General features: G+C 37.2%; 1 protein-coding gene across 1 annotated transcript; it reads left to right on the plus strand.

Moving 5' to 3' along the window:
- Positions 1–25,346, plus strand: LOC101540273 (olfactory receptor 4C15-like). Its single transcript, XM_004621596.2, has 3 exons — positions 1–81; positions 7,793–8,720; positions 24,922–25,346. The coding sequence occupies exons 1-3, from the start codon at positions 1–3 to the stop codon at positions 25,344–25,346; spliced, it is 1,434 nt and encodes a 477-aa protein (XP_004621653.2).

Consider the following 25,346-nt stretch of genomic DNA (forward strand, 5'->3'; position numbering starts at 1 on the left):
ATGGCGAAGGACAGGCAAACATTGCGAACACTTTTCCTGGCTTCTGCCACATCGGCCAACATTGCTGCTATTCTCTCTGAGGTTTCCCTTTATCACTTCTCTGAAAGCCTTGTGAGCTTGGACGTTAGCTTGCAGTAGCCTGAGGCTCGTGCCAAACCACATTGGTGAATAAGCCCAAGAGTTTCCAAAGACAGGTGTCTGTTTGTGGCTTTCCCACTCTCAGCATTTTTTGCGCAGTCATGGAGGTACTGAACCAGTTGATCTTATTTCTCGTCGATGTTGTCAATGATGGCATCTTCCACATTGCTGCAATATTGCCAAAGACCTCCCAGTTGGTGGTCATTCTCAGAGTTCTCTTCTTAAACTTAAACTTTGCAGACCTTTCTCCCCACTCTATGAAGTAGTATTCTGTATGAAGGGGACAGTGGTCTGATCCCCTTTGGAATTTTGGGACAACAGCAACATCAGTCAGGCAAAACCGATTGAATTGCATGTGGCCAATGTCATTGTGGAACTGTCCACCGGGAGACTCCCATGTCCAACGTTTAGATTCGGCCTTCTGGAACTGTGAGTTACCATCTTGGTCGACATGATGAACACAGACCGTCTCTCATCCTGTTTGTTCCATTCTAGGCCATGGGTCTCAATGTGGAGTTCTTCATGCAACCTCTCTATCCTATCTTGGCATTAAAATTACCAACAATGATCTTTTAGAAGGTGTGGTCTTCTTTATTGAACTTCTCTAGCCTCACATACAACTTCTAAATTTCTTCTTAATCGTACTTAGATGTTAGTGTGTTAGTGTACTATGAAGATAGAAACTGCCGCCAGTGAGCCACATCTAAGCGTAATCATATGATTTGGGTTGTTAGGCATTTGAATGAATCAATGCTCATGGCAAGTTCCTGTTGACAAGGACACCAGAACCACCAACACCTCGGTTGTCACATGTTCCAAGAAACTGTTCTTTTCTAATGTCGAAAATGGAGTGATGTGATTGATGCCATCTCGTTTCGTTCAGACCAATGATGCCGTACTTGATCTTCTGTGCTTGCACCATCAGGTCCTCAATGGATGCTTCTGATGCCAGAGTATGTGCTTTGAAAGCACAGACAGTCTTTTTAATCTTTCTTCGTTCTGGCAGTTTAATTTGTCCCTGAGATTTTATCAGCCTCTCCTTGCTCATCTTTCTTAATGCTGCCATATTGGGGGCTCTTCGGTGTCAGGTGGATGAGGCCCATTGTTTTTACTGTTTTTGGCATATCAAATATGCCACGGGTAGCTTGCCAGGCTCAGCTGTGTGGGCGGAGTACTCCTGGTAGCTTGCCTTGCTCTCTAAGAGGGATGGAGGCCTTTAGGGCGGACTCCAATTGCCCTTTCAGGTGTTCCTATGGTTCGTACCATATATGTAGCCTATCACATATGGTGCAAAAATTATAGAAAATGGGTATTAAGTGTGTTATGCTGTGTCACGTGGCTGCAAAGTGGCGCACCGTCCAGAAAGCGGCCTGGAGCATGGCGGTGGCTGGGTAGTGGAGGTAGTAGAGGTCTGCCAGTGAGGTATTTGTCTGGCTCCCGTAGGTTGGGTCATCTGGGTTTTATCCCTGAGGAGGGCGCCAGAGATTGGAGGAGGCAGATAGAGGATGTTTTTCGCTGGTCTCCTTCAGCCTGGAGTCCAATTGCACACAGTTCTGCTTTACCTGGTTCTGTGGGGCTTCACTCATGCATGAGGTTCGGCCCGAGTGTCTGGAAAGCAGCCTGGAGCGTGGCGGTTGCTGGGTAGAGGAAGATGCCTCTGCCCTCTGTGCTCTTTACATTCCTCTCATGTATCTTGTCTCTGTGCCTCTGAGCGAAAGAATATTCATGTCCTTTACAAAAATAGAGATTTTATTTCATCTCTGTATACATAGTATTCCATTCCTGGATGGATGGGAGAATCTTCGAGTAGTACACTGGAGCATATAATAAAAAAAGATAGAAAAATCTAATTGGGCAGGGACATAAAGATTTTGCTAGCACTTGAGAAAATTAAAGCAGAGTTAACAGTCTTAAAATCATACAGCTGGGAGAGTCCCAACCCTTGGGAGAACAGAAGGACAGTTCTATATTTTCTTGCGGTCTCCAGAAAACATCCCTTAATTCCAATGGGAAATTATTCAAGGAGGAAACTCCGCTTTCTTATTTACCCCTTCCCTTAACCATGTTGAAGTCAGTGCTGCACAAGCAGTAGGAGACATTCTCTGCATCCTCATCTAGAGATGCTCTTCCTCAGTATCTGAGCTGTAGAAACAGAACTTGGAATCAATCTTCAGTTGCTGGCCAGTCTCTGCTCATACACTTATTCACAGAGAATTAGAGATTACCCGCACCAGATCTTTCAATAAACTGACAGATGGTAAGAGTAATAAATTTTCACTCTTGTGTTTTAAGGAAGAATTTCAAATTGTATGCATGGTTTAAAATTATAAATGGTATAATCCAGCTCTCAAGTGTATATAGCAAGTTAGGTGATCATTTAGCTGTGCACACTTGGACTAATCACATAAGCTTTGTATCCCAATACTCCTCATTTTTAATAGGGACTATAATGTTTACAGACTCAAGAAATTTGGAAACATTATAAAATTGTATGCCTTGGTGTCAATAAGTTAACATTTGAGATAAATTACTCAATAAATACCAAACAGAAGTAAAATAATTGGTGGAATGATTCAAATACTTGTTATTTCAAGAATTAAATTTACCTTTATTTCATTGTGCTCATTTTCAAGTTAAATAAAACATTAGGAGAAATGCAGCATTTGTACCACTTTGCTTGAGTTTCTCTTTGATATTTATTATTTATAATTTTCTCATTTATCATGCGTGCAAAGAATATCTCCTCACTTTCCACGTTTTAGATTTTAGAGGCTTTATAATAGTGAAAAATAACAGTACATTGTGAGTCACTGTTTATCATTTAAAATAATTTTTGATAGAGAATATACCTTTATAAAAAGATATAGGAAATAAGACCAGGAAGTTCATGACATGCAATAAGAAGTTATATGTCATATACAATCTTCCAATGGAAAACAAATGTGCATATAATATTATCTCTATACATTTAATGTTACATATAGCTTTTACATTTGTGCCTTATCATTGATCAGGTATATGTTGCTATCTGAAATCTGAGCTCTCTTGGCATTAGCTATGTCTTTATCACATTCTTAAAGTAAATAAAATCACGAGAGAAACAAAATAGAGCCAGTGGATTTTCAAAATATAGAGACAGATATTAAAAAATAAATCATTTTCACATTCCATTTAAACCAAGTACAGAGTAATTGAAAAATTTAAGTAATGAGCAGAGCTATATTATAAGAAAATAAAATAGTATGGAAAACGCAAGTAGTAGAATTCCCAGACAATAGAGTAATGGCATAAATCTAGCTAGACATGAGAATAAAAAATAATTTTGTTGATGCAAATTTAAATGATGCTTCAAGATACAAGAATTGTATAAAACGTTTTGAGGAATTATATTAATGGGTTTTTGTTTTATTATTTTAGATGTTGCTGATTTAATGTGACTGACATATGAGTGTAAAAATACAAGTAAATGCACTTAAACTTACAGTTTGATATGTAATTATGAATAAATTAGTTATAATAACTTAGTTTTCCATGTATCTTTGACTGTTGTATATATTTAAAGTTGGTTTACTGTAGCACTATAGTCCCATTCATTAATTTGCTTAAGCAGGCACCAGTACCATCTGTGTTGTGAGACTTGTTACTGTTTTTAAAGTATTTAAATTTAACATATTTAAAGTTAACATATTAAATTCTACTTTCTGTAATTGAAGCTATAAGAATGATATTCTTGTGTGAATTAATTTTTAAGAAAAACGTGGAGAGTGTTATGCTAAGTGAAATGAATTAGAAAGAGAGGGAAAGATATAGAAGGACTGCACTCATTTGTGGAATGTAAAGTAACAGAATGGTAGACTAACACGCAAAGATAGTAGAGATAAGGGCCAGGAGGATTGCTCTGTGGCTTGGAAGCTGGCCTCACATGCTGGGGCAAAAGGCAGCTCAGATAGAGAAGGGAACACCAAGTAAAGGATGCTTGGAGGGCTTGTTTGGGATGGGAGATGCGTGCTCAAATTAGACTATAGACCAAACATGATGGCCACTTATGACAAACCACAACACCCACAGGAGAGAGAGAGTAAAAGGGAATGTGCCTACCACAGAGGTGGGGGTGGGGTGTGGGACGGGGGTGGCAGTGGGAGGGATACTGGGAACATTGGTGATGGAGAATGAGCAATGGCAAAGGGATGTGTACCCTATCATTGTGTGACTGAAATGTAAGAACGAAAGTTTGTAAGTCTGTAACTGTACCTCATGGTGATTCATTATTTTTTTTTTTATAAAGGAGAAGAAGAAAAGTGTGGGGCTATGTGAGCCTGTAGTCCCAGCTACTTGAGAGGCTGAGGCCAGAGGATCTCTTGAGTCCAGGAGTTCTGGGCTGTAGTGCGCTATGCTTATGGGGTGTCTGCACCAAGTTCAGCATCAATATGGTGACCCTCTGGGAGCGGAGGACCACCAGGTTGCTTAAGAAGGGGTGAACCGGCCCAGGTCGGAAACAGAGCAGGTCAAAACTCCCGTGCTGATCATTAGAGAAGCAAACAGTTCAATTCTATGATTTTAAAAAATGGCCGGAGTCCAGAGATAATGGCCAAAGGGACCCTGAGTCATGCATGAGTTACCTTTAAGGCACTCCTGGTGTATTAAAATGTGATTTTTGAATTAGGAAATATCCTAGACCACCTAGGAAAAGCGTGAGCAGAATTATTTTCTTCCTCTAGAGTATCTAGAATTGCAGTTGGTATCAAAGGGATGAAATAGGAATGGTTAGGGTTAGGATAAGAATTCAGTGGAAAGTCTCTTACACAATATTGTATGATATAAACTTGCTCGTTTCAGATTTACAAAATAAAATAATTGTCTACTGGGTAGACATTCAGATGATTCATAATCTTCTAGGTCCTTCCTTTGAACAGTTAGGTGATAGAACATATGGGTTATGTGATTAAGAATACTATTTTCTTAGAAATTATTCAAATTTTGTCTCACCTGGTGACTATACATATGTATACACTTTTAAAAATAATGTTGATATCAATATTTTACAAGTGCATTCTTGATACTTCATCTGTCCATAGAATATTTTTTAACTCTTCATCTGAAAAGCTTAAATATGTTACTATTTTATAGAAGAGTACACCAAGACAAAGAGGTTTCCTCAATAACCCATGATTATTAACAGATATGTTAGAATTGATACCAAAAATGGAAATTGTAATATTTTAATCAATATGTTTATATTAAATTTGGGCTGAAGCCATAGCACTATGGGTAGGGCATTTGCCTTGCATGTGGTTGATTTGCATTCAATTCCTCCTTTCCTCTCATAGAGCCTGGCAAGCTACTGAGTATCTCGCCTGCATAGCAGAACCTGGCAAGCTGCCCGTGGCATATATAATATGCCAAAATCAGTAACAAGTCTCACAATGAAGACATTACTGGTGCCCACTTGAGCAAATTGATAGGCAACAGGATGATATTGATAGTGATAGTGACATTAATTTTAGATAAATAAAATTTTCTATGTGTCTACATAGACCCTGTATGTATTATTTTATTAGTGAATGAGACCCTATTTTAACTACGTGTATCAAACTGATGTCATAAATCTTAAAATTTTGTTATATTGAAATAGCTGATTTTTCAACTTCAGTTAATTTTTCACTACCATTCCTTGTTTTTGTAAATTTTGTCCATGGCAATGCTTGAATTTCTGTAAATTACTTTGTTCTTAACTGTTATCCTTTTCATTTCATTGTTCCTTCTCTTTTGACATGAGGCTAAACGGGTCAAAATAAAACAGGAATGATATGTCTCTAATTTTAATCTTTAAAAGTTTTGCTTCATTTTTCAGTGAAACAAAATTGCTTAGGTTGAAATAAATTTACCTAAGTGATGTGAGAATGGAGAAAAATAGGAATTCATGTTCAAGAAAAAATATAACAAAAGCTTGCTTGAAAGTCTTTCCTATTTTTGCAAGAATGATAGTTTTTTTTATACTTCTATTGTTTTGGTGACAGTTTGTAGTAGGACGCATATTTTATCATGCAGACATTACTTAGGAATGCTACCTATTCTGGAAATATAATAGACTTGATTATATTCATTCTTAATGAACTAAAAACAGTAGAATTTGTATTTGTCTTATCAATATTGTGAGCTTTTTAAAGCTTATTTAGCTTTTTAAGCTCATATTAAATAAATAAAAATTTATTTGAACACTATCATTGTTATATGTTAAAAATATAGAGCTTATATTCAAAGCATATATGCAAAGCAAAATCTTTTTGATGCTTGCCTCATTAGGTGAGCACATGAAATGAGGATGCAACTATTCTTGAAATTGTGTCTGAAAATGAACTGAGAAGTTGCAATAGTTCTGTGCAGAATTAAAGGAACAGCTTTCTGTGGGTAAGATGTCAGATTTTATAAGTGAGAGACAATAGTTACGTTAACTAGCAATGCTACAATAATGCAAATAACAATTTTGTGTTTTCCAGGTAGAAAATTAAACTATAATCTCTCTTGTCATAACCCTTGAAAAATTCTGGTGAGTATTTAAACATATCTACTAGAAAGAAAGAAATGCCAATAAATTTGAAACACGTGTACCTCAGGAAGTTACACTGGATCAAACTGGACAAACATATATATATATATATATATATATATATATATATACATATATGTACTTTACAAGTTATCAGTAAAGATTCAATTCAACTATATTCAATATTCTCTCATACTATGTAAATTTGGTGCTTGACCTCTGGATGCACATTATGAACAGAACAAAGTCATCTGCACTTTTAATTCCTTGTTTAGAAAGAGAATTCTTCTTCCCAACTGGGTTGATCTAGGGTAAAGTACTGGGTATTGAAATTGCATATTTGTGTTTAAATTCCAGATTGCCCTTTGTTACATCTGTTATTTAGTTGATATAACACTTTAAAGGGTGATTTTCCTACACAGGTAAATATAGATAAACTAACAGCAAGAGTTTAGTGTTTAAATGTTCTCAACATTTATTTGACAGACATTGTTTAACTTCAAAATCATTCACTTACTAGTAATATTAGTCGTGTAATATTTTAATGTAAAGCTGTATTGTACAAAAATACGTAACACATGCATACTTGTTCTGTGTTCTGTACATACAGAAAGCTCACCATTTTGAAACAGAGATACCCTTATATGACCTAATTCACTTAAAAGTTTTATCCGGAAATTACTGGGAATAGCTTGGATTTTAAAGCGCCTCTAACACACTCTTTCCCCTTTCTAAATGAGACATTCTCCTGATCAGGGGCATCATCATCTGATACCTGATGTCACAAGGTGATGCCTGTGAAGACAGATAAATTGCTATTCTTCAGAACTAGAATTGGCTTGAATCATTTAAAACAACTTACCATGGCTAAGATTTGAATAAGTTATTTACCTTCTAAACCTTATTACTCCCTGTTTTGATCTCCTCAGAAGTAAGTTCCAATTGTCTATCTGAACAATTTTATTACTTAGTAAGCACAACATTCAAATTATGCTTTTGTGATTTTAGCGATGAAGGAAATAAAAAGGAGCATATGAGTGATCAATCCTGTGGATGCCAATGAGAATAAACGTGTCTGATGTAACATTTCAATTTTTGATGTTGCAGATTTTAGGGCTCAGTGAGGTCGCTCTGAGTGTGTCCTGGGAAAGCATGCAAAACCAAAGTTTTGTAACTGAGTTTGTTTTTCTTGGTCTTTCAAAGAATCCACAAGTTCAGAAAATTATATGTGTTGTATTTCTGTGTGTCTACATCACAACTGTCAGCTGCAACCTGCTGATAGTGGCGACCATCTGCAGCAGTCCTGCACTCCTGGGCTGCCCCATGTACTTCTTCCTCTCTTTCCTGTCCTTCATTGATGCTTGTATTTCCTCTGTTGCTGCCCCAAAAATGATTATAAACTGTCTCTTTGAGAAGAAAACCATCTCCTATGGAGGCTGTATGACACAGATCTTTGCGGCACACTTATTAGGTGGGGCAGAGGTGATTGTCCTCACATCCATGGCCTATGACCGGTATGTGGCCATCTGCAAACCCTTGCACTATTCCTCCATCATGAACTCCAGACTCTGTGGCATTCTGATTGGAGTGGCCTGGGCCGGCGGCTTTCTGCATTCCATTACACAACTTGTCTTTACTATTCAACTACCCTTCTGTGGCCCCAATGTCATGAATAACTTTATGTGTGACTTGTACCCATTACTGAAGCTTGCCTGTACTGATACTTATGTCTTTGGCCTTTTGGTGATGACCAACAGTGGTTTCTTTTGTATCCTGATCTTCTCCATGTTGCTTGTGTCCTATGGGGTCATTCTGTTCTCCCTGAGAAAACACAGCACAGAAGGACAGAGGAAAGCCCTGTCCACCTGTGGATCTCATGTTGCTGTTGTAGTTTTGTTCTTTGTCCCATGTATAATGGAGTATGCACGGCCTCCAGATGATTTATCTTTTGACAAAATATTGGAGGTATTCTACAATGCCCTAACTCCTTTATTCAATCCTTTGATTTACACATTCAGAAATAAGGAAGTAAAAGGTGCCATGAGGAGACTTTGGAATAGATTAATAACTGTTTCTGTTGATAAATAGAACCTTATGTTTCGAAAAAATGAAATAGTTAAATTTAAAAGAATAAATTTTCTTAATATGTTATTCTATGTGAAAAGACTATTTTTCAGAATGTCATATTATCCAATTAAAATTATCAATAAGATTTTCAGAAAATATATTTTCACTCTTCCATCTTGTGGATATCCTAATAAGTAACTCTTCCTAACAATCCCATGAAGGAAAAAATTGTACTTCTATTTGGTGTCTGGGCTCGAGTGACAGCACAGTGGGTAGGGTGTTTGCCTTGCATGTGGTGACCCTGGTTCGATTCCTCTGTCCCTCTCGGAGAGCCCAGGAAGCTACCAAGAGAATCTTGCCCAAAAGCAAGAGCCTGGCAAGCTTCCTGTGGCATATTTGATATGCAAAAATTAGTAACAACAAGTCTCATAAGAGGTGTCACTGGTGCCCACTAGAGAAAATTGATGAAAACAGAAAGGCAGTGCTACAGTGCTACAGTTCATTTGGAGTCTACGGAATAAAAAATAATAAAGAGTAATAATATAAAGTAATATATTGGTGATTGCAATTCATTTATTATAATATGTATGTGTAGATTTTACTTTAGCAAAATAATATAAAATACAAAATAAGAATCTTCTAGAAAAACAATACTGCTGTTCTCGCCCATCATCAGAGACTCCACATCCCTCAGCACTGCTCCAGCTCCCTGTCTTCATGCTCTCCACACCTCCACTTAGCAAACTCAGTTCTCCAGGTAGATACTTAGGGTCAGGTAACATCAATCATATTTTAATCCCCATACTATTTTTAATTGCACATATCAGAGTTCTGTTCGTCTCTTATCTACATTATTATGGAGTTCTTTGTTTTGTTGCTACGTTTTGTGAATACTCTATTAGTCTTATTGCATTTGCTGAAAATTTGCAGTCAGAGTTTTCCTAATTCAGGAGGATGCTTGAACACATTTCCAAGTCGGCCATCTAGTGTGGAGGCCCACAGGTGGGTGACACAACACCTACTCTATTGGTGAACTGGAGTGTCCAGTCACCCGAGCTGACTAGCCTCTATGAAGGTGCCTGCATATCTTGCTCATGACTGCCTATATAGCATTGCATGACCTGGGAAGTATCAGCAGTCTAATATTGCATAGTCTCAATGACTTGGTCTCTGTTCAAGTGTTGAGTACTTGCATCAGCTAAGTACAGTAAGGACAGGTGTTGCTTTCAGATTTCCTTTACTTCAGATTAATTCCTAGGGTTTAGTTCACTGTCTCTCTCTGCCGTTTTCCATGGGTCTGGTTGGGTATTACTGGAACCACTTAGGACAGTTCAGGCTTCTGCACAGTTCCTCTCCTCAGACAGATGGTTGTGAAATAAAGTTGGATGCAAGGGACTGTGTTTATTCTTGATTTGCTCCACATCAGATGTACTGATACTTACCTTCAGTTTCCCTTTTAGCCCCACGAGAGTTGTCGGTGTGGACTTTGCACTGGGATGTGAGGGAGAAGGAGAAATGTTGAGTTTGTTCATCGTTCACATATAAAAAACACTAAATGAAATACTAAATTGTCTCCTGTTTCTCCACTCCCAGTTTGACTATCACTCCCTCCAGCTTTAATGACCTCTGTCATTTACAGAGGTACCTCTGTTTGTACCTCTATTCAGGTCAAACAATTGTGCATTTGGGCAAGGCGTGTTCACAATAAGTCTCTCTGTCACTATTCCATCTATTTCCTGAAATGGAATCTTAAAGCGGTTGTGTGTGAACTTTAAACCACATTCCATTGGAAAAGAGGACCACTAGTTCCTCAGGTTTGGTTACTTCTTTATGATGCCCTATGCAAAATTCTTTGTCTATTTTATTATTTCTATTTTCTGTGTTTTGTGGATGGGAACTCCCTCATTCTTCACTTCCTGATCCCAAAACATGATTCCACTTTCTATGTAATACCATGAGTTTTTCATGTAAAAATTGTATGAAAATCATTTAGTTTCTAACAAATGTTGGTTATTGAAATAGCAAAGGAATGTCAATATCCATAAAAATATTTTTTTTAAATTGAGACAGATTTCAAGGAGGAGAATTTAAGAAGCCACAAAAATCTGGTGGGTTGTAGTAAAGTTTTTGTTATATGTATAGTTACATAATAGAAATATTAAAATTGTACATAAACATATAGAAATCTATTTATATAAATATAAATAAAATATAAGACCTATTCATGACCATGTCAAACAAAATACAGAGTAAAACTTGAACAATGGAGGTAAAATTCTTATTTAGTAAGGAATGAATTACTATTCAGAGAGATAAAAGAAATTATAGGACATTTAAACATATTCCTTTTTCATAGATTGGAAATATCTATTTCATTAAAATAGTTACCTTATCAAACGCTTTAGGGATTAGTGAAATATGAAGCAAAATCCCCCTAACATTCTTTAAATTCCTGGCAAGTTACCTAAAACAAATTGTTTCTAAAATTTTAATTTCTAAATTAAAATTTAATTTCTAAAATTTAATTTCTAAAATTTAATTTCTAAAATTCAACATGAGAGGCATCACATTATCTCAGTTTCAACTATATTATAAAGCTACAAAAAGCAAACATGTTCCGTGTTGGATAAAGACCAACTCTCAGATCTATTGTGCAGCCCAGGAATAAACCACAGAAATATGGGATGTTAATGCTCCATTTTAAAATAAAAATAACTATGATTTTTAATTGAATTAATGTGATTTACAGTGCTGTGAATGATCATTTCATGTGTACATCATTGCAACACCACAGGTACTACCAGAGTATCCACTTTTCTCCACAAGGTTTCAAAGGCTCCTCTCATTCAACCCTCTACTCCAGCCCACAAACTCAGTTCTGTGGACCCTGGTTATCCCTGTGTTTTTGTTGCAGTTTATTGTGATTCTTTAAGGCCCACATATTAAAGAGATGTACTGTATTTATTTATTTCTTTCTGACTTCTCTCAACCTGGTACCTTCTAGGACATCTATGCTGCAGGAAATTGCATGATAAAGCTGATTTTCCATTGTGTATATATTTCACAATACATTAATTCGATTATCTGTATTGGGGCATTTGGGTTGTTTCCCTAATTTTGACTATTAGAGTAAGTACTGTGATAGGCATACATACATAACAACAGAATATTGTGCTTTATGTATTATGTACAACCAAGAACGCAATCATTCTCTGAAGCTTCTCTTTCACAGCCATTACTATAGAAAACAAGCATACATTTAGAGGTCACATGGACTAGGAGAAACCTAGTAGTAATAACTTAGGTGAGAAAATTTGGGCCCTCATCAGGGATGCCATTACTCTTGATCATAAATTAAAAGGAACACAGTGTAGGGAGCCAGAGCACATTGCGCATGTGCGTATGCGCATGACTGGCCGACATCCGGTGTCCCAATGTGGTAAACAACCATATCGCGCATGCGCAACAACCGCATTGCGCATGCGCAACGACCGCATTGCGCATGCGTGGCGGCCATGATAGAGCGCCACCTCATATGGGGTGATTGGCGAGAGCCAATAGAGCGCCACCTCATATGGGGTGATTGGCGAGGGCCAATAGAATGAGCGCCACCCTATATGGGGTGATTGGCGAGAGCCAATAGAGATGAGCACCACGTCAGAGGCGGGGCAACCAGGCTATATAAGGACTGCCATTACCCGGGTTGTGGTTCTTTCTCTTCGGGAGTTAACTGAATAAAACGGCTGCAGAAGGATCCTCAACCCGTGTCGTCTCACTCTTTGCTGGCGAAGGGAAATCGCGACACGGGCCACGAACAACACAGATTTCAATTAATGCAATTAGAATAATCAAAAAGTCAAATCCTTAATTATTTATAGATCACATAGTAGTTTGCATCAAACTTTTATACATGTTTTCATTGAACTTCCCCCACTTTTGCTGAAATAATATTTTTATTTTAGCTGTGCTATACAATCTACTGTAAATTACTTCTTATGATTCTACTACATTTTCTGTACGAGCTAGAAAAATCAAAAATAAATTATTATTATTATTATTTTGCTTTTTGGGGTCACACCTGGCGATGCACAGGGCTTACTCCTAGATTTGCATTTAGGAATTACTCCTGTCGGTGTTCGGGGGACCATGCAGAATGCTGAGAATAGAACCCTGGTGAGCTCCGTACAACGCAAATGCCCTACCTATTGCACTATTACTCCAGCCTCTTAATTATATCCATATATATCCATATACATCCATATATAAGCTCATAAATGATGGAAGGTTCAGGAGACAAGTACTTGCTGATGGAAAGATATTCAACCCAATGTCTAAAAGGTCATCATTATGGATTATCTGGACTCAGTTCTGTGTTTCATTACATTCATAGGTAAGAGCAATTGAAGGTTGCTCTAGGTTTCAGTACTTAGCAATATCACATATAAGCACCAATGGACAGCCCCTTTCAAGCACTTCAGCACTGCACAGGAAAGACTGAGGTTTCCCTCCTTAAACCAGATGATTCTGTTGCTTGATTCAACAGAAATCTGAACAGAGATAAAATATATTATTTACAGTGAATCAAAAGTTCTCTCCAACAACCAGAATATTTTGGGCTGAGGTGTGGTTGGGAAAAGTGGTACCAAACTAGGGTAAAAGTGGTGATAGTTGGGTCAGGAGACATTACAGAAATTATGGCCTACCTGGCAAGCTCCAAACCTGGTTCAATTCCCAGCACTACACAGTCCTCAAGTACCACCACTCAATGCACCTTAACAAAACCTCTCTCTCTCTCTCTCTCTCTCTCTCTCTCTCTCTCTCTCTCTCTCTCTCTCTCTCTCTCTCTCTCTCTCTGTCTCTCTCTCTCTCTCTTAGCACTGGATGCACTTCAACACACACAAACACACTCTCTCTGTCTCTCTGTCTCTGTATTTGTCTGTCTCTCTCTCTCTCTCTCCCCCGTACTCAGATTCAAAATCTTTGGACACAGATCCAGGGCCCTTAGCATCACTGGGGTGTCCTGGGTATCCCTGGCACTGCATGCTTCATTGCACTGTATTTCTGGGCCCTTGCACTGAACTCTTGGCATGTTGGCTAAGAATCTCAGGGAGGTTCCTCCCACAAGAAAATGAATTTCAAGAAGATCTGAGATATGTGCAATGAATCTAAGGTTCGATTTTTACCTCAAAAGAAGTTACTTCAGAAAATAATGAATTGGGTAAAGACAAGAGCTCAATAGGATGGCATGCAAGTTTTGCACGCAGGAATGAGAGGTTCAATCTCAACACAGTGAGAAGTAACCCCAATCACTGCTGGGTATGGCCTATACTCTGGCTCTGCTCAAGGCTTAATTCAGGCTCTGCTATCTTGGTGGTGTGCTGGAGGAACCATATGCAGCGCTGGGGATCAAACCTGGGTCAGCCAGGTGCAAGGCAAAATGCCTTAGCTGCTGTACTCTCTCTGATCCAGTACAACTTCTTTTTGTTCAAGTTTATGTACTATAAGTTCTAAGACTTTTTGGAGACAGTCTACATTTTATTTTCTCCCTAAAATGATAAGGAGCCAGAGCAATAGTACAGCGGGTATGGTGTTTATGTTGCATACGGGGGATCTGGATTCAATCTCAGGTCACAAATTTCACCAATGATGATGACTTGAATAAAATACTTTTACTTTTACATCGTTTATAAACATCTATACTTATGTGTTAATTTTATGTGTTAATTGTCTACTTCATTGAGATAAATAAAAATACACCAAAATAGAAATAATCTGTAATGCTTTTCATTAATCTTAGGCTTTGAAATCTTTGAACAGGGAAGTTAAAAATCCTTAGACAAAGGTTGGATATCGGATAGTACATCGGAACAATGACTAATGGAAATAAAGTCAAATATTGTCAAAAGAACTCACAAGTAACTGCCAAAGGAAAGGCTAAGTAATCTTAGGGACAGTGGTGGAAGCAAGTCGGCACTATAGTGATGGGAGACTTTCAATAGAAGTACAAGCACTAACAAATATTGTCAATAGTCGTAAATGATTATATATTGCTTATATCGGATCACATAATGGAGGGGAGTTGACAATCGTGGTGGGAATGGTTTGAAAAATGTAATGCCTAAAACTCAACTATCAATATCTTTGTAAATTACAGTTCTTTAATTAAAAATAGATAAAAATATTTTTCTAAGAAAATAAGGAAATTGAAGCATTTATCTACGTAAAAATGTTACTTAGGTAAGAGTATTTGAAAAGAAATCGTACTAGTTATACACAGTGGAATAGTACTTAGGTATAAGAAAATTGAAATCTTGCTAATTTCTATAATTTAAATGGAAATTGAATGGATTGTATCATATAGAATCTGTCAGAGAGATTAAAAAACTGATTCAGAGAGGTCTCATATGTAAACACATAAAAACAAGTGTAATGAACAATGGGCAATTTAAACAATGTAGCACAAATACAGGGACTTTGTGAGCAGAACTGAAGTTCCTGTATGATGAGGATGATGAGTACCTTTTAACACAGCAATAAATATCATTTTCCTACAGATCTGGGAACATGTTCTATATACTAGTGGATAAAAACCATATAATAACAATTTGTCGGGCTCAGTATGAGCATATTACACAAGGTTTAAATTCACTTAAACTATGCGTAATTTTTCTGAAATTTTTTTGTTCTCATTTCATAAAATTTCTCAGTTTTTAGTTCTGTATATAGTGGAGCAAAAATATTCTGGCTTGTGACCTAGATGTCAGTAAGACAGTTGAATGAGCACTAGTTTAAATTGGATTATATTTAGAAGGAAAGCCTGGGGATAAAGAAAAATGCAAATAGCGGCAAATAGAAATAATACTGAATTGATTTTTAACTTTTTGCACTCATGTTTAATTGCTTAAATTTAGCCTTAATGATATATATATGAGATATATATTTTTATATTTATATCTATTTAAGATAGGTGATATCCAACAGAGATATGAAACATTCTATTTCCCAGTAGTGGTAAGAATACTTTTGTTAAAAGAATAAATCTGATATAAAGATTGATAAAGTAATGAGAAGCACAAATTAAAAGAAGTTGGATAATTAGTATCCAGTGGACAAGGAAACACATAGGACTAAGTAAAATGTGCAGAAAAAGCCCCTGGTCATTGATGCTTATTTCTTTTAGCCCTCAAATTAAAAAAGAACATAGATATCAAATAATTAAGTTAAAAAAATAAAAATTCAAATCCTGATTAGTTTATAGGTCATCTGGTAATTTGACATCAACACATGTAAGGTGAGGTGAGATACTGCTAGTAAGGTGAGACACTGCATGAAGCCAAACCACGTAGGCCTGGTGTCCAGGCCCAGATCTCAAGTCTTCTTGGTGGCCGGTCAGCAGGTCAATTCCTGGTCCTATTGGAAGGTTTAGCACTACACCCATACGCACTTCTACCAGCATATAAATGACCCAGCTCTGATGCCATGCTGCTGAATCATCGTGAGTTCCATAGTTCCTGACATCTCCAAATTTCAGTGCTAATTTCAGAAGCACAACAAATTAGGTGGGAAAAACATAGAATCCTACTTAGCTCAGTGAATGAAAGCAAAAGCAAAAAAAGCTAAACTATCATCATTGATTTTAACCCTAGAGATTTATAGGGTTACCCTGTAGATGATCAAACACTACAGTGGATGGTGAATAACCTCCTGTATTGCAGGATTTGAGAACTACATAATCTCTCTTGAACATGGATCCAAAGGGCTCAGTGGAGTAGGTATTATAAAATGTTCCCCAGGCCCTCTCTGTGGTCACTGAGAAATTCCAGCTCATGCCTCTGCAAACAAAATGTTCATTATGATTGGTTATTTAGGAAAGATAAACTAAAACAACTAAGAATGGTTGTATCAAAAGATCTGGATCCCATTAATGATAGTATATAGTAAAAATGAGAATTCATTTACTGTCAATGGTATTGTTTGAGGTTCAAGCTTCACAGAAACGCTATGCACACTTATCAAAAAGCAAAAATAGAAATTCTATACGACCTGTCATCCCACTCCTAGGTGTCTATGCAAAGAGCACAAAGAATTATTCTTGATGTACTGAGTTTGAAGGCCTTGTTTACCTAGATCTTCGATGACCACTTCAGTCTCAACAGAATCGAAGGCCTTCTTTAAAATGATGAAAGTTAGACAGAGCAGCATCTTGAACTCTCGAGAAACTTTGATGAGCTTGCTCACTGTGTGGATATGGTCAGTCATGCTAAATCCTTTTCAGAACCCATCTTGCTCACATGGTTGTCCTTTGCCTAGTGTTCTGCCTAATCTATTCAGGACGACTCCAGTGAACAACTTGTAGACAACGGACAATGGCCAGGTTGGGCGATAGTTGCCGATGTCCTGGATCTCTCCCTTCTTGTACAACAAAATAGTCCTGCTGGTTTTCCATTGGGACAAAACCTTGCATATGGACAGGTAGTGTGTGAAGAGCTGAGCCAGTGAATTGATGAGTACTGGCGGCAGATTCTTCAGATTCTTCTGACCTTTTCTGGACTGGGTGCTGTACACATCTTTACCGACGAAATGGCATGTTGGATTTCGGAAGGGAGCACGTTTGTAACGACATATCCATCCTGCAGAATTTGCTATCTGGGCAGGTAGATGTTACTATCGAAGAGACCTGAGTAGAAGTTGTGAATAATCCTCTCCATTGCTCTTCTGGAAGATGTCATAGATCCATCAGGACATCGGAGGGCAGTCATCTTGGTCCTGAGATGGCGAAGGACAGGCAAACATTGCGAACACTTTTCCTGGCTTCTGCCACATCGGCCAACACTGCTGCTATTCTCTCTGAGGTTTCCCTTTATCACTTCTCTGAAAGCCTTGTGAGCTTGGACGTTAGCTTGCGGTAGCCTGAGGCTCGTGCCAAACCACATTGGTGAATAAGCCCAAGAGTTTCCAAAGACAGGTGTCTGTTTGTGGCTTTCCCACTCTCAGCATTTTTTGCGCAGTCACGGAGGTACTGAACCAGTTGATCTTATTTCTCGTCGATGTAGTCAATGACGGCATCTTCCCACATTGCTGCAATATTGCCAAAGACCTCCCAGTTGGTGGTCATTCTCAGAGTTCTCTTCTTAAACTTAAACTTTGCAGACCTTTCTCCCCACTCTATGAAGTAGTATTCTGTATGAAGGGGACAGTGGTCTGATCCCGTTTGGAATTTTGGGACAACAACAACATCAGTCAGACAAAACCTTTGATTGAATTGCATGTGGCCAATGTCATTGTGGAACTGTCCACCGGGAGACTCCCATGTCCAACGTTCAGGTTCGGCCTTCTGGAACTGTGAGTTACCATGGATAGTCTTGGTCGACATGATGAACACAGACCGTCTCTCACCCTGTTTGTTCCATTCTAGGCCATGGGTCCCAATGTGGAGTACTTCAGGTGACCTTCTCGGTCCTATCTTGGCTTTAAAATTACCAACAATGATCTTTTAGAAGGTGTGGTCTCCTTTATTGAACTTCTCTAGCCTCACATACAACTTCTAAATTTCTTCTTAATCGTACTTAGATGTTAGTGCGTAGACGATGAAGATAGAAACTGCCGCCAGTGAGCCACATCTAAGCGTAATCATATGGTTTGGGTTTTTAGGCATTCGAATGAATCAATGCTCATGGAGAACTTCCTGTTGACAAGGACACCAGAACCACCAACACCTCAGTTGTCACATGTTCCAAGAAACTGTTCTTTTCTAATGTCGAAAATGGAGTGATGTGATTGATGCCATCTCGTTTCGTTCAGACCAATGATGCCGTACTTGATCTTCTGTGCTTGCACCATCAGGTCCTCAATGGATGCTTCTGATGCCAGAGTATGTGCTTTGAAAGCACAGACAGTCTTTTTAATCTTTCTTAGTTCTGGCAGTTTAATTTGTCCCTGAGATTTTATCAGCCTCTCCTTGCTAATCTTTCTTAATGCTGCCATATTGGGGTCTCTTGGGTGTCAGGTGGATGAGGCCCATTGTTTTTACTGTTTTTGGCATATCAAATATGCCACGGGTAGCTTGCCAGGCTCAGCTGTGTGGGCGAAGTACTCCTGGTAGCTTGCCTTGCTCTCTAAGAGGGATGGAGGCCTTTAGGGCGGACTCCAATTGCCCTTTCAGGTGTTCCTATGGTTCGTACCATATATGTAGCCTATCACATATGGTGCAAAAATTATAGAAAATGGGTATTAAGTGTGTTATGCTGTGTCACGTGGCTGCAAAGTGGCGCACCGTCCAGAAAGCGGCCTGGAGCATGGCGGTGGCTGGGTAGTGGAGGTAGTAGAGGTCTGCCAGTGAGGTATTTGTCTGGCTCCCGTAGGTTGGGTCATCTGGGTTTTATCCCTGAGGAGGGCGCCAGAGATTGGAGGAGGCAGATAGAGGATGATTTTCGCTGGTCTCCTTCAGCCTGGAGTCCAATTGCACACAGTTCTGCTTTACCTGGTTCTGTGGGGCTTCACTCATGCATGAGGTTCGGCCCGAGTGTCTGGAAAGCAGCCTGGAGCGTGGCGGTTGCTGGGTAGAGGAAGATGCCTCTGCCCTCTGTGCTCTTTACATTCCTCTCATGTATCTGGTCTCTGTGCCTCTGACCGAAAGAATATTCATGTCCTTTACAAAAATAGAGATTTTATTTCATCTCTGTATACATAGTATTCCATTCCTGGATGGATGGGAGAATCTTCGAGTAGTACACTGGAGCATATAATAAAAAAAGGTAGAAAAATCTAATTGGGCAGGGACATAAAGATTTTGCTAACACTTGAGAAAATTAAAGCAGAGTTAACAGTCTTAAAATCATACAGCTGGGAGAGTCCCAACCCTTGGGAGAACAGAAGGACAGTTCTATAGTTTCATGCGGTCTCCAGAAAACGTCCCTTAATTCCAATGGGAAATTATTCAATGAGGAAACTCCGCTTTCTTATTTACCCCTTCCCTTAACCATGTTGAAGACAGTGCTGCACAAGCAGTAGGAGACATTCTCTGCATCCTCATCTAGAGATGCTCTTCCTCAGTATCTGAGATATGGAAACAGAACTTGGAATCAATCTTCAGTTGCTGGCCAGTCTCTGCTCATACACTTATTCACAGAGAATTAGAGATTACCCGCACCAGATCTTTCAATAAAATGATAGATGGTAAGAGTAATAAATTTTCACTCTTGTGTTTTAAGGAATAAATTCAAATTGTATGCATGGTTTAAAATTATAAATGGTATAATCCAGCTCTCCAGTGCATATTGCATCTTAGGTGATCATTTAGCTATGCACACTTGGACTAATCACATAAGCTTTGTATCCAAATACTCCTCATTTTTAATAGGGACTATAATGTTTACAGGCTCAAGAAATTTGGAAACATTATAAAATTGTATGCCTTGGTGTCAATAAGTTAACATTTGAGATAAATTACTCAATAAATACCAAACAGAAGTAAAATAATTGGTGGAATGATTCAAATACTTGTTATTTCAAGAATTAAATCTACTTTTGTTTCGTTGTGCTCATTTTCAAGTTAAATAAAACATTAGGAGAAATGCAGCATTTGTACCACTTTGCTTGAGTTTCTCAAACAAAATAGAGCCAGTGGATTTTCAAAATATAGAGACAGATATTAAAAAATAAATCATTTTCACATTCCATTTAAACCAAGTACAGAGTAATTGAAAAATTTAAGTAATGAGCAGAGCTATATTATAAGAAAATAAAATAGTATGGAAAACGCAAGTAGTAGAATTCCCAGACAATAGAGTAATGGCATAAATCTAGCTAGACATGAGAATAAAAAATAATTTTGTTGATGCAAATTTTAATGATGCTTCAAGATACAAAAATTGCATAAAACGTTTTGAGAAATTGTATTAATGGGTTTTTGTTCTATTATTTTAGATGTTGCTGATTTAATGTGACTGACATAGGAGTGTAAAAATACAAGTAAATGCACTTAAACTTACAGTTTGATATGTAATTATGAATAAATTAGTTATAACAACTTAGTTTTACATGTATCTTTGACTGTTGTATATATTTAAAGTTGGTTTACTGTAGCACTATAGTCCCATTCATTAATTTGCTTAAGCAGGCACCAGTACCATCTGTTTTGTGAGACTTGTTACTGTTTTTAAAATATTTAAAGTTAACATATTTAAAGTTAACATATTAAATTCTACTTTCTGTAATTGAAGCTATAAGAATGATATTCTTGTGTGAATTAATTTTTAAGAAAAACATGGAGAGTGTAATGCTAAGTGAAATGAATTATAAAGAGAGGGAAAGATATAGAAGGACTGCACTCATTTGTGGAATATAAAGTAACAGAATGGTAGACTAACACGCAAAGATAGTAGAAATAAGAGCCAGGAGGATTGCTCTGTGGCTTGGAAGCTGGCCTCACATGCTGGGGCAAAAGGCAGCTCAGATAGAGAAGAGAACACCAAGTAAAGGATGCTTGGAGGGCTTGTTTGGGATGGGAGATGCGAGCTCAAAGTAGACTATAGACCAAACATGATGGCCACTTATGACAAACCACAACACCCACAGGAGAGAGAGAGTAAAAGGGAATGTGCCTACCACAGAGGTGGGGGTGGGGTGTGGGATAGGGGTGGCAGAGTGAGGGATACTGGGAACATTGGTGATGGAGAATGAGCAATGGAAGAGGGATGGGTACCCTATCATTGTGTGACTGAAATGTAAGAACGAAAGTTTATAAGTCTGTAACTGTACCTCATGGTGATTCATTTTTTTTTTTTTATAAAGGAGAAGAAGAAAAGTGTGGGGCTATGTGAGCCTGTAGTCCCAGCTACTTGAGAGGCTGAGGCCAGAGGATCTCTTAAGTTCAGGAGTTCTGGGCTGTAGTGCTCTATGCTTATTGGGTGTCTGCACCAAGTTCAGCATCAATATGGTGACCCTCTGGGAGCGGATGACCACCAGGTTGCTTAAGGAGGGGTGAACCGGCCCAGGTCGGAAACAGAGCAGGTCAAAACTCCCGTGCTGATAATTAGAGAAGCAAACAGTTCAATTCTATGATTTTAAAAAATGGCCGGAGTCCAGAGATAATGGCCAAAGGGACCCTGAGTCATGCGTGAGTTACCTTTAAGGCACTCCTGGTGTATTAAAATGTGATTTTTGAATTAGGAAATATCCTAGACCACCTAGGAAAAGCGTGAGCAGAATTATTTTCTTCCTCTAGAGTATCTAGAATTGCAGTTGGTATCAAAGGGATGAAATAGGAATGGTTAGGGTTAGGATAAGAATTCAGTGGAAAGTGACACAATATTATATTATATAAACTTGCTCATTTCAGATTTACAAAATAAAATAATTGTCTACTGGGTAGACATTCAGATGATTCATAACCTTCTAGGTCCTTCCTTTGAACAGTTAGGTGATAGAACATATGGGTTATGTGATTAAGAATACTATTTTTTTAGAAATTATTCAAATTTGTCTCACCTGGTGACTATACATACGTATACACTTTTTAAAATAATGTTGATATTAATATTTCACAAGTGAATACTTGATACTTCATCTGTCCATAGAATATTTTTTAACTCTTCATCTGAAAAGCTTTAAATATGTTACTATTTTATAGAAGAGGACACCAAGACTAGACTAAGAGGTTTCCTCAATAACCCATGATTATTAACAGATATGTTAGAATTGATACCAAAAATGGAAATTATAATATTTTAATTAATATATTTATATTAACTTTGGGCTGAAGCCATAGCACAATGGGTAGGGCATTTGCCTTGCATGTGGTCGATTAGCATTCAATTCCTCCTTTCCTCTCATAGAGCCTGGCAAGCTACTGAGAGTATCTCGCCTGCATAGCAGAACTTGGCAAGCTGCCTGTGGCATATACAATATGCCAAAATCAGTAACAAGTCTCACAATGAAGACATTACTGGTACCCACTTGAGCAAATCGATAGGCAACAGGATGATATTGATAGTGATAGTGATATTAATTTTAGATAAATAAAATTTTCTATGTATCTACATAGATCCTGTATGTATTATTTTATTAATGGATGAGACCCTATTTTAACTACGTGTATCAAACTGATGTCATGAATCTTAAAATCTTGTTATACTGAGATAACTGATTTTTCAACTTCAGTTAATTTTTCACTATCATTCATTTTTTTTGTAAATTTTGTCCATGGCAATGCTTGAATTTCTGTAAATTACTTTGTACTTAACTGTTAACCTTTTCATTGCATTGTTCCTTCTCTTTTGACATGAGGTTAAATGGGTCAAAATAAAACACGAATGATATGTCTATAATTTTAATCTTTAAAAGTTTTGCTTCATTTTTCAATGAAACAAAATTGCTTAGGTTGAAATAAATTTACCTAAGTGATGTGAGAATGAAGAAAAAGAGGAATTCATGTTCAAGAAAAAATATAACAAAAGCTTGCTTGAAAGTCTTTCCTACTTTTGTAAGAATGATAGATTTTGTTTATACTTCTAATGTTTTGGTGACAGTTTGTAGTAGGAAGCATATGTTATCATGCAGACATTACTTAGGAATGCTACCTATTCTAGAAATATAATAGACACGATTATATTCATTCTTAATGAACTGAAAACAGTAGAATTTGTATTTGTCTTATCAATATTGTGAGCTTTTTAAAGCTTATTTAGCTTTTTAAGCTCATATTAAATAAATAAAAATTTATTTGGACACTATCATTATTATATGTTAAAAATATAGAGCTTATATGCAAAGCATATATGCAAAATCTTTTTTTTTACCAGGATGAAAAACCAGCTTTAATATCAAGGTATAAAGGAAAGCCATGATCAACATACCTCATTTATCCTGGTCAAATGCATATTTTTTAAAGTTTTAAATGCTAACATAAATAAATATTTACCAAAATGTGCACTCACAGAGTGAACTTTTATTTACAATACACAATTTATAATCTATTGTATTTGATTAGTTCAAGTGAAGAACATTATACTTTTTGCTTTAATAACAGTGGGACACAAAACAATTTCTCAGGTAGTCAATATGTGAAATGTGTCCCAGTATTTATATTTTCTATTAAAGGCAGTACTGTATGCCAATTGACAATACATTCTTTTAACTAGATCAAAGGGAAAAAAGCAGCAAATGAAAAATGTTTCAAATGTTCACACATATTTTTGGCATCCTGGATCCTTGAACGTGGTGAACTAAAATCAAATTCCAGGTTTTTATGCTTTATATACTGTCCAGGTTCAGATTCTGGAACACGCAGATGATACTTCTCTTCTAATAAGTCACCTTCTGAGAAAAGCTGCAAGGCTATGGTGAATTCCATTGGGAACACACAAAGAGAGTTAACAGACCTACCTTCAAAGCCAATTGTCCATTAATTATTTAAAGGCCAGTATATGAAAAAAACCTCAAAGCATGATGTAATCATTACTACTGATACAAAGTACAATTAAATCTTTCCTTATGTTACAATAATTCATAGGTTAGAAGTTGCCAAATTACAAAAAAATGGGGTAGAGAAAAACAGACAGCAAAAATTTTGAATTTGGGCCAACACCAAATTAAAAGAAATGAATTTTAATGTAAGTAAAAGAAAGTTTAAATGGCAGAGGAACAGATTCTAAATGCAACAAAAAGAACATCAACATTCAAAAAAAAAACCCTTACATATAACTGAAAAATGACTTTAGATGAAGGGTGAGATCTAGAACCTGTTTTCTACAAGAGCAGTTAGATGAACATAATATTCTAGTTTTAATACTATGAAAGAAAATAACTTTTTCAAGACTTCCATGTAACATGATTCATTTTTAAAAAATAGGTCTACATTGATTGCCAGGGATAGACTTGAAAATTTGGTTTTCCAAGGATACTACTGCAGTATTTATGCCACATTGATACCGCAGCTAAATATCATAATAGTATATGTAGCAGCCTAATGCACATGATCTAGATTATCCAAAAACTAAGTTCAGCCATAATTTTCTTGCAGTATATTAGAGCAAAATAAAAGACCAACATCCACAAATTTAACATTTGTCATCAGTTAACTCACATCCAAAAAATTAAAGAAAACATAATTCATCAAAACAGCAGCAAACTTAAAAGGGATTTATTTGTGATTTCCTATATATATTTAGCTTGTAAATACTGCAAAGGTCAAATCACGGGACACAAAAAGAGATTGTTTACATTCCAGTTCAACAATTTAGGCAATACCGATACCAACTACATCAAAGATGACACCCGGCATATAAGATTTGATGACAGGCAGCTTAGGCTAGATGAAAGATCTTTTCTTGCTTTGGATTGGGATCCTGATTTGAAAAAAAGATACTCTGATGAAAATGCTGCTGAGGACTTTGAGAAACATGAAAGTGTGGAATATAAGCCTCCCAAAAAACCCTTTGTGAAATTGAAAGATTGCATTGAGCTTTTTACAACAAAGGAAAAGCTAGGTGCTGAGGATCCCTGGTATTGTCCAAATTGTAAAGAACACCAACAAGCCACAAAGAAATTAGATTTCTGGTCACTGCCTCCAGTACCTGTGGCACATCTCAAATGA

The sequence above is a fragment of the Sorex araneus genome, chromosome 6, assembly GCF_027595985.1.
Source record: "Sorex araneus isolate mSorAra2 chromosome 6, mSorAra2.pri, whole genome shotgun sequence".
NCBI lineage: Eukaryota > Metazoa > Chordata > Mammalia > Eulipotyphla > Soricidae > Sorex > Sorex araneus.

Excerpts from the sequence above, each read along its gene's own strand:
- LOC101540273 (XM_004621596.2), top strand. The coding sequence starts at position 1 with ATGGCGAAGGACAGGCAAACATTGCGAACACTTTTCCTGGCTTCTGCC. Across the intron at positions 82-7,792 it reads TTGCTGCTATTCTCTCTGAG|ATTTTAGGGCTCAGTGAGGT; the intron begins GTTTCCCTTTAT and ends TTGATGTTGCAG. Across the intron at positions 8,721-24,921 it reads CAGAAATAAGGAAGTAAAAG|CTTGTAAATACTGCAAAGGT; the intron begins GTGCCATGAGGA and ends ATATATATTTAG.